Below are 10835 nucleotides of genomic sequence, written 5' to 3'. Positions count from 1 at the left end.
TCGGGATGTAATACTCACGGCCCAAAACCATCAGGTTGGAATGCCCATGTCTATTGGCTTTTGCACAAAACAGATAAACCTCAACCACCAATCAAAAAACATGTGCACATATAACAAATAATCACATAACAATCTATAGACAGATAAACCAATCTAATTGATCATAGCAACATAATGACATCCTATCTACCAGGATATTGATCTAACATATCATAATAGCATATACCATCCTATTTACCAGGATACCGATCCAACAGATCATACTAGCATAACATATCACCACAACCACCAATCAAAAAACATGTGCACATATAACAAATAATCACATAACAATCTATAGACAGATAAACCGATCTAACTGATCATAGCAGCATAATGACATCCTATCTACCAGGATACTGATCTAACAGATCATAATAACATATACCATCCTATCTACCAGGATATCGATCTAACAGATCATACTAGTATAACATATCAGGATAGCAATCAAAAGGGTCAGCCTTGGTGCCTTAGACCCTTGAGTATAGTGAGGAAAACTCACCTCACACTGTTGAAGTCCCGCTGATAAAACTCCATCTGCTGGTTGACAAATTCCCGAGCTGTCAACATCAAACAACACCCAATTAATAATTGGGTTCCAAGCCCAAGGTCCAACTCACACTCTAAAGGCACAATAGTAAACCAATGGACTAAAGCCTAACATATGGCCTAATTTTCAAAATTGGGCCCATACCTCTACATGGTCTTTCCTTAAGGCCTATCCAATTATTCTAGTCCAAACTCTTAGTATTCCCATGGCCTAATATTACATAATCATAAAGGCCCAAATATGGTTCATTTATGGCCTAATTTTCCAAATTGGGCCAAAGACTCTCACATGGACCTTATCCTAAAACCTATACAATTATTTAGTATATTTACTTATTCTTGGAAAGCCCATTAATAGTCCAATCACCAAAGCCCAATAGAAAGGCCTAACTCAAGGCCGAAGTGAAATTAGGGTTTCCACATGAAATGACGATTAGGGTTAAGTGTTTCAGTGTTTTTTACTTAACCCATTAAGGACTTAATCCATTAAGTCCAGTATTACCTTAGGTTAATTTGCCAATGATTATTAATTATTATTTTAGGTTTATTAAATAATTCTCGTGTGTGTCCCGATCAATTCCCAAAATTAGGGTTTTATGCCATTAGGGTTTACCAAACCCTAATTAGGGTTTCCAACCCAATACTAGCCCATTAGTCAATTGGTTGAGATTTTAGGTCACTTTGGGCTTCATTGGGCCCATTAAGGTTTCATTGGGCCCATTAAGGTTTCATTGGGCCCATTAAGGTTTCGTCAGGCCCATTCTGTCCAAGCATCCCAAACGAGTCAAAACGCAAACTAAGCACACCGCCACCCAACACGACGGCTGGTGGCGGCAGAAGGCGGGAGCCAACACCTCACTGTGGTGGTTTTAGATTATATACCCAGTTCCTTCAAATTTCAACCCGTAATGACATAAATGATCCATCTTTCTCTCTTTTCTTTCAACCTAAGTCCGAAAATTACCAAATGGTCCCTCTTTTTCAAAATCCTTTCATCTTAGGTCCATAATTTACTTTTTAACCCCTGTTCCCATAGATCCTTACATGTTCAGTCCAAAAGATACCAATTACCCCTGACTTCTAACTTCCTTTGCAAAATCAATCTGAAATTACACTTTAACCCCCGAATAATCCAATTTATAACATTCGACTCCCCACAACCAACAATCCACTAAATAATATAGATTTAGGGCGACTATTCATTCATCAATTTTTATCCATTTATTTATTAAATAAACAAAATGTTACAGATTGTGGCATACCAAACAATTATCACAAATACAATCTTCTCTACTATAAACAACTACTAGTGGGCCGGCATTGGTGTCTTCGACCCACTTATATAGGGAAGGTAACTCACCTCGAATACTGCAAAGTAGCCGAACAGTCCATGGCTCCGAATATCAACCCGACTCAATCCCCTAAACATAAAAGATTTCCTTAAGTACCCCTTCATACTCATAACCCCTTAAGGGTCAACATTGGTCAAAGTCGAAGTCAATGATCCGAGTTGACTCAACTCGTCGAGTTGCCCTTCAACTCGCTGAGTTTCCATGAATCATAGAATCATGATATCGCGATCCAACTCGTCGAGTTTTCCTACAACTCACCGAGTTCTTCCTTTTCAATAGAATCAGGACTTCTCAATACAACTCGTTGAGTTCTTCCATGAACTCGTCGAGTTCTTCAGTTTGTTAACCCTTCTTAATGCATTAAGCCATTATTATTCAGATATACACCCTATACTCCAGATCTAGACTGGAAATGCCTCCATAAGGGTAAAGTTTCCAACTTTACCCATTAATACCTTTCCTAAAAAGATTAAGCTCAAACCCTAACCCAAAAAGGCCAAAGTCATAATCCAAAAACCACAAAAACTATAAGATAGACCATGAGGTCATAGATCTGGACTCTAGGGACAAAAAGATCACGTAACGTTCCAGCTTTCTCCACATGCATGGCCATTAGAAGCTCCAAAAGGCCAAAACGATGGTCTAAAGGTTGCATAGGACTTCCATGGCCATAAAGTTGGCACCTTTATGCCATGAAAACCCCTCAAGACCCTATATTATAAGTGTTAACCCATTTGGGACGTCCAACTTCCAAAGACCATGATATTTGGACAAAACCCAAACAGAATAACCCTAAAAGAAGATCTAAACAACTACAAGGCAAGGTTCACGCTTTATACCAGAAAAGTGTCGTGGATGAGGCAAGGATTCTAGATCTATAAGCTCTCTCTTGTATCTTCAAGCTTTTCCTTCTTCCAAAGGATTCAACACACACCAAAAACACCCAAAATGGATCACAATCACTCAAAGTAGCTTTAGGGTTTTGGGATTTAGGGTTAGGACAGTTGAGGTTGGAAATGAGGCCAACACCTTGGGGTTAAGGTGTTTAAATAGGGTGCAAAACCCTGGAAGTAGGGTTTCATTTTACCTAGCCAACTCGTTGAGTTAAGACCTACCAACTCGTCGAGTTGGTCAACAAAACAAGTGGTCCAAAACATCTCTACTCGACGAGCTTGGGGCCTCAAACTTGTTAAGTTGCTATAAAAAATGAATAATTATAAGTTAAATACATACCAGGAACCAGGTGTTACAATTCTCCCCCACTTGTCTCATACTTCGTCCTTGAAATCTGTTGTCTCAAATAATCCTGGATAATGTTCCCCCGTCTCCTCCTCTGGCTTCCATGTCCACTCTGACCCCTTGCAGTGCAGCCACTGCACCTTCACTAACTGCACAACCTTGTTCCTCAAGGTTTTTATCTTCCGATCCAGAATCACCACTGGCTTCTCAATGTAGTTCAGGCGGTCATCCACCTGAATATCCTCTAAAGGCACAACTGTAGAGTCATCCACTAAGCAGTTCCGCAGTTAGGAGACAAGAAAAAATGTTGTGGATATGACTAAGCTTGGCTGGCAGATCCAGTCGATACGCAACTCGGCCCACCCGAGCCAAAACCTTGAATGGACCAATGTACCGGGGGCCCAGCTTACCCCGCTTCCTGAACCGGATGACACATTTCCAAGGTGACACCTTCAGGAGAACCATATCTCATACCTGAAACTCCAGGTTTGACCGGTGCTTGTCGGCGTACAACAAAATATTTTGTTAAAAGAAATTTATAAACAATATGTACACGATGAAGAAAAATAGATATTACAACTAAAAAATGATAAAGTTCATTAGCTTAGATCAGAGTCGTTTCAAACATATTTTGGGTCCAAAACAAGAGAAAAAAAGACCTTCAAATACACAAAATTCATCAAGTTTTTTTTATAATAATTCAATATCTGAATATATATATATATATATATATATATATATATATATATATATATATATATATATATATATATATATATTATACTATATTATACTATATTATAAAGCATATTAATCATATCTCGAATTTTAAGAGGTGTAAGTTACAAAGCTTTGTGCACAAATCAATTATGTATAAATAGATCATTAATACTTGCCAAAAGTTTTAATATCTGAATTAAGGAAACTAATTAAGAAATTCAATTTGAAAAAAAAATAAAAATTTTAAAATATTAAATTCAGGTATATAAATTTATTTACACACAAATAGTAATTAATTTACATCAATAGTATAAACAGACAATATAAATATAAGGTATAAACATAAATATTTTATTAAAAATGTTAATTTATTATTTAATATTATTAATAATAAAATCTAATAATTATTTCACCATAAGAAACTATTCACCAAAAAAATTATTTATCGTCGCCGCTGCCGTTCACACACACCATCATTCCGCCGAAGAAAAGTTTGTATCTATCTTCATTACATGAACTTTATTGATTTTTGATTAAGTTTTTTGAGTTGGGTTTTTGTAATTTTTTTTTTCAGAAATTACCATTCTTTGATGACAGAGAACTTGTAGCTGGAAGTATTGATGATTCAATATATGTTTATGATGTTGAAGCAAACATCTATCATGATCATAGATTTGATGTTGAAGCAAACTGACTTTTCCTTATGCTTATGATGTTGAAGCAAACAGACATATGGGCTGATCATAGCTTTGACCTTGTTTACCTTTTTATAATATTTCCATTCTGAAAGAATAGTTTATTATATAAGAATACTATTGTTTTATTCTGATAGAATTTGTAGTTAATTAATTATATGTTTAATGTGCAGTTGTTACAAGTGTATCACTATAAAGTATTTGGCAATGAATTTGCGATAGAAATGGCTTGAAGAATGGCTTGAAGACCTGATGGGAAAGGCTCCTTGTATAAAATCATTCTCATGCAATACAATTCTGACAGAATGTTAATGTCACAAAATGTCAATCTCATAGAATGCTAGCATATTTTGAATTGGCTTAGAGGTCAAACATACACAGGACATCTAGAATGTTGTTATTTTTTAAGAATTATATTTGTTATTCTTTCAGAATGTTTGTTATAATTCAATGAATCACAATCGTACAATGAAATTATTTGGTATATTATTAGTTCAAGAATCGATTTGTGTATTCTTTCATAATATATTTACTAGTTTATGGTTGACATTCTGTCATTCTAACAGAATAAAATCGAAAAATATGGTTACTACTTTATGGTTAAAATTCTATCATTATGACAGAATAAAAATCGGATTTTTAATTTTAAATTAATTTAAAATATTTAGATTTTTAAAAATAAAGGAATTAATTATCCCTAAAAATCCGAAAATTTCCTTTTTTAATATAAGTTAATTGATTAGAATGTCCTTATGCTCAAATTTGTGTGATTATATGGTACATGTTATCCTATTCTACTATCATAAACCCTCAGATCATGGCTTTTGATTATATTCCATCCAATGATCCAGATCTGTGCATTCTTGCACACAATAGTTACTAAAAACAAAATAACCTAACCCTATATATATATATATATATATATATATATATATATATATATATATATATAATGAATTCCTTAAAAAATTTAGACCCTAATAAAAGACTAAGACTGGACGGTCGTTCCTGTTGCCAAACCTATGGGACAGGTCTAGCTTAGATCTAACTACAATAAAACTATAGTGCTTTCTAAACACTTAAAGAAAGTCTTGTCAATGGCTAGTTGGTTGTATACTAGAATTTGACCTCTGATTTTCACGTAAGCTTATAAACGACATTAATAATGTCATGTCAGATTTACGTGCAGCCTTGATTTTATTATACGATATACCACAAAATTTTGTATTCGAACCAGGAGGAACAATCGAAAAAAGCTTGACCGGTACGATATTTCAAACCTTACCCCATTGTCCATTCAAAGGGCGTTGACTTTCATTATCAAGGTATTTTCGAGGGGTGAAAGGTGCATGTGGGGTTTTCGTATGAGGCTTAAAGCAAGCATTTCAGGCATTTCTTAATGAATAGCTAGATGGTCTCCGCCTGATAGGTAATCGATTCTTAATGGTTTGCCAGTTATAAAATATTATTTTAGACGTGATTAGAACATAAAATAGTTTTTTTTTTTTTGTGTGTTAAATAAATGAGTAAATTACACGATTAGTCTCTATAATTTGGGGTAATTTGCCCGTTTGATCCCTAATTTATTTTTTTTAACTCAAAAGATCCCTACAGTTTGTTTTTGTTGCTATCTTGGTACTTGTCTTACCTAAAAAGACTAGTTTGCCCTTGATTTTTTAATTTATTTAAATAAACACACATCAACCCCACTTCCACCTCACATTACCTCACCTTACTTACTCCACCTTATTTAAATAAATTAAAAAAAATCAAGGGCAAAATAGTATTTTTAGGTAAGACAGGGACCAACCGCGCAACAAAAACAAACTGTAGGAACATTCCGAGTTAAAAAAATAAGTTAGGGACCAAATATGGAAATTATCCCAAACCATAAGAACCATTCGTGTAATTTACTGTAAATAAATTCATAATGGTTTTTACCGTATAGGAGAACAACAAGTTGACTTTTTCTAAAATATCATAGGTAAGATAATAGCATCTATAATAAAAGGAAAAATCTTATAAAAACCATATTATATATATATATATATATATATATATATATATATATATATATATATATATATATATATATATATCATTTAAAGCATTGAGCTCGGTAAAGTTTAGATAGCCGAAAATGCTAGGTAATCGATTTTCAACGTTTTGATTGTTACAACTCATTAGATTAAAATTTTTTAAAAAATATGAGAGTTTAAATGAACTAATATATATATATATATATATATATATATATATATATATATATATATATATATATATATATATATATATATATATATATATTGATTTTTTTAATCATTTCATGAAAATAGATTATGTTTTTCTATGGTCAAAAAATATTAAACAAGAACTCAAGAAAATATAAGGATTTTAGTACATTAAAAAATAATAATGGTTTTTTTTTTTTAACATTTGATAAAAATACGTTGGGTTTTTTTGAAATTTTTTCATAATAAAAAGAGATTTTTAATAAAGTTTTTTAATGCACAGTAGCCGAGCTTTTTCAACTAATAATTTAAGGATTCTTGTGTAAGTTGTAATTTGTTGAAACCTATGGAACCTACTGAATCATTAGAAAAGCTTATACCAAAAACATATTAATTAACAAACTCATTAAAAAGTTTTAAGTTTGAAAAAACTCTTCAATTAGCTTTTTCAAGTTTTATGAGTTTTTTGGAGTGAAAAATTTCCTATTGCGAATGCTTTAATGAGCTCTTTAGGGTTTGTCGTATGAAGAATCACTTTAAGCGTTGATCATAACATAAAATGGTTTTATAAAATAAAAACACCATGATTTTGCGCTCTTAATAATAATAGATTGGGTTATTATAGAATTTTCTTGTACCAATTGTTATAAGTAACATGATCATCCGGTGAAATCCATTTTCTTGGACCCACTCATTTCACACATTTACTTGTTATCAACGTTTTTCATTTTTCAAGTGTTTGTGAGAACCCGGAATACATAAAACGTGTGTGTGACGACTTATTAGTATATCATGATTACAAATACAAAGTAAAGAAAACGATATACAAATCAAATTCAAAATCTCCACATCACACAACAACACTCTAACACGTGGTTAACAAAACAAAAAACATAAACAAAATTCATTAAAAGGACCGTGGCTTAGCAACGACAGTAGAGTGCTTCAAGATATGCAAACTAAATTGTCCACCTTTCTCACTCGTATCAATCTTAGTCTGTCCGGGTGGTGGCAACAACTCAAAGTTCTGTATCAAACGCCCGATTGTAATACCAAGAATTGGTAACGCCAGTATAATCCCAGGACAGCTCCTACGCCCAACTCCAAAAGGTAAGTATCTGAAATCGTTCCCGTTAGCCTCAACCTTTGCTTCCTCTTCCAAAAACCTCTCGGGCCTAAACTCCTCGGGCTTTTTCCATTGTTCAGGGTTGTTGGCTAGCCACCACGCATTGACCAAGATCTTGCTTTCGGCCGGAATGTCATGGCCCGCCAGCTTGGCATCGTGGAGGTTCATGTGTGGGACCAGGAGTGGGATCGCCATGCGGAGACGTAGGGTTTCTTTGACGACTGCTTGGAGGTAAGGGAGGTTCTGAACATCAGGCTCGGTGATCTGAACACCGGGCCCAAGTTTCGTGTCGAGCTCGTGCCTGAGCTTTGACTGAATGTCAGGGTGGTTCACGAGCTCGGCGATTCCCCATTCGATTGACCATAGAGTAGTTTCGATTGCTGTTTTATAAACAAAATGGTGAAGTAAATTAAACATGAATTTTAATTTTGGCTTTTAATATGAAATAGTCAAAGTGGAATCCAAGATTGGATCCACTTCAAGATGGCACGGCTTTCAAGAGGTGTTAGGTACAAGACCACTTGTGATAATAAAATATATGTATCATTAATTCCGATGTTGACGTTTATTTATGTCGCATCTATAAAAGTTGTCAATAAAAAGCCATGAACTTTCTGTCATTGGGGACACTTTAAAGTGACAATTTGATTCAGTTAACTTCGTATTATAAAAAAGTCGACTAAAACAAAAAGTATAAAGGAGTCGTTTAAAATGGGCTAATTAATATATCCACAATCTTTTATTTAGTTATTAATTCGAAAAAAGAAATATTACTGTAGTAAAATAACTTTTTTCTTTACCATGATATCTATTAATAGAAGGTTTTAGAAAGTTGAACTAATGTTTTTCCGATAAATTAATGTTTAATGTTTATAATTATGACATTTAGATGATGAAAGAGACTAGAGACTAAATAGGCATACCAGCAACATTGATGTTTTCAACAATGTAAAGAACATTGTCTTCGTTAATCTCTCCCTTGTCCTTAGCTTCAAGAATGTGATCAATGGCGCATTTCAGTTGATTGTTCTCCAATTTCTTCGTGCTACCAAGCTTCCTGTATTACCCCCAAAAATTGAACACTAATTAGCTCCACGAGTCTAGATGACAGAATCTATGCCACAAGCAATTAATAATCAAAGGATCCGTAATTGAATCATGGTAGTTTGGATTAGAATCAGTGTTTGAATCGAATTGAATATCAAATCACTCGAAATTGAATCATTGAGTGATTGAATCTGTAATATTAAATTTGATCACAGATGTGTCATGTGTGTTCTTGAATTCTGAAAGTGACCAAATCACGAAGCAATTAGAGTCGAAGAAGAAGAAATACTTACTTCCTTTCATCAACAAAGTAGTCCTTGAAGAGCTGAAGCCTTTTCTCTTTCACTTCCTTGCACAATTTCAAATAGCTTCTCAAAAACGGCCTCAGAATAGGGATGAAATCGCCATAGTTATACTCGAAGCTCTGTGCCAATCGACTCCTCTCACCATTCAATGCCTTCAGCTTCAAAAACAACGGATCATCTTCGCTTTCGAATCTCCTATCGAACATGATTCTAAACATGTTGTTGTACATCATGAGCTGTAACCGTCTCCTGATCACAATACCTTCCGTCGCAGACGCTGGATTCTTCTTCACATCCTCCACAACCGCAGCCGCCTCAGCCTCCCATCCGTGCCTGTACTGCTGCACCACTTTGTTGGTGAAGAACGGCACCGTCATGATCCGTCGCATCTTGCGCCAGTGCTCGCCGTAGACTGTAAACACCATGTCCTGCCCTTTTCCGGTGAATATATCGAACACGACGTTTCGTGTTCGAGACCCGAACTCAACGCCCTGGGTATGGAGTACCTCTTTGGCGAGGTCAGGCGACGACACTACAACGAGGTTGCGCTGTCCCATGCGAAGGAGGAAGATCTCACCGAATTTTTTGGCTAGATCAGTTAAGTTCCGGTGGTTGAGATCATCACCAACTTGGAGCCAGTTACCAAAAATGGGAACTGGAATGGGTCCCGGAGGAAGTTTGAATTTCTTGCCACGTAGCTTAGAGATAAAGATTGCGCCGATAATGGCTGCAAAAAGAGCTATGAGAGCTTTCTCTACGAGGAGAAGATCCATGGTGGTTCTTGGTGGCCGATGCCGGTGAATGGTGGTGGTGTTTATCAGGCAATTTTGTAGTTATGAGTCTGGTGGGGAGAAAGGTTATTATATAGAGGATAGATGGCTAGAAGGGGGTAGGTAGACGTGGAGTTGGTCAATAACACACGATTGACGGCGTTAGCCAAATTTGACGGCAAATCTAGCAAATTCTTCTTCCCACTCCGTGACAATATAAACTTGATTTTATAACAAGAATAGCAAATTACCCAACCAAAAGTCAATACATAATATTAATTCAAGAATACATGTCTAATTTTGACGTAATACTATTTATACTTAAATAATGATCAATTTTTAGAACAATATTAGATAATTCCGTTCTCTATTTTAGTTAATATATAATACAAACCAATAAAAATAGAAAGAACAAATTACTGAAATCGTCCCTATGGTTTGGGTAAAATTGCATGTTGGAGCCTAACCTTTTTTCTGCATTCGGACCGTCCCTAATATACCATTTTGTTGCGTTTACAGTCACTTATAAAGATAAAAAGACTATATTGCCCTTGACATTTTCTTTTTCATTTTTTCTATATTTATAAATTATTTATTAATCAAAAAAATAAATTATAAGTAAGTTATAAATAAATAGGTCCAACTACCCTTCTCCCTTCCCCTTCCCCTCCACCTTCCACCTCCATCATCCATCTTTGACAACCTTTGTTCAACCACCACAGTTCACCTCCGACATCATCTTCGTTCAACCATGGTTCA

At 34.8% G+C, this 10835-nt stretch overlaps 1 protein-coding gene across 1 annotated transcript; it reads right to left on the bottom strand.

Moving 5' to 3' along the window:
- Positions 1–7583: 7583 nt before the first annotated feature.
- Positions 7584–10145, bottom strand: LOC111876528 (trans-cinnamate 4-monooxygenase). Its single transcript, XM_023873074.3, has 3 exons — positions 9295–10145; positions 8878–9011; positions 7584–8334 (listed from the first exon to the last, which is right to left on the bottom strand). Exons 1-3 carry the CDS (start codon positions 10077–10079, stop codon positions 7736–7738), a joined length of 1518 nt encoding a protein of 505 aa, XP_023728842.1. The 5' UTR covers positions 10080–10145; the 3' UTR covers positions 7584–7735.
- Between the last annotated feature and the right edge of the window lie 690 nt (positions 10146–10835).

Source organism: Lactuca sativa, chromosome 9 (assembly GCF_002870075.4).
Source record: "Lactuca sativa cultivar Salinas chromosome 9, Lsat_Salinas_v11, whole genome shotgun sequence".
Taxonomy (NCBI): domain Eukaryota; kingdom Viridiplantae; phylum Streptophyta; class Magnoliopsida; order Asterales; family Asteraceae; genus Lactuca; species Lactuca sativa.
Note: the sequence above shows the minus strand (reverse complement) of the source record. Positions and strands in the feature narration are given on the sequence as shown.

Bases quoted from the DNA above. Each gene is read 5' to 3' on its own strand.
- LOC111876528 (XM_023873074.3), bottom strand. From the start codon at position 10,079: ATGGATCTTCTCCTCGTAGAGAAAGCTCTCATAGCTCTTTTTGCAGCC. The intron at 9,012-9,294 runs GTAAGTATTTCT...GGGGTAATACAG, and splicing joins TACTTTGTTGATGAAAGGAA to GAAGCTTGGTAGCACGAAGA. The intron at 8,335-8,877 runs GTATGCCTATTT...TTTATAAAACAG, and splicing joins TGAAAACATCAATGTTGCTG to CAATCGAAACTACTCTATGG.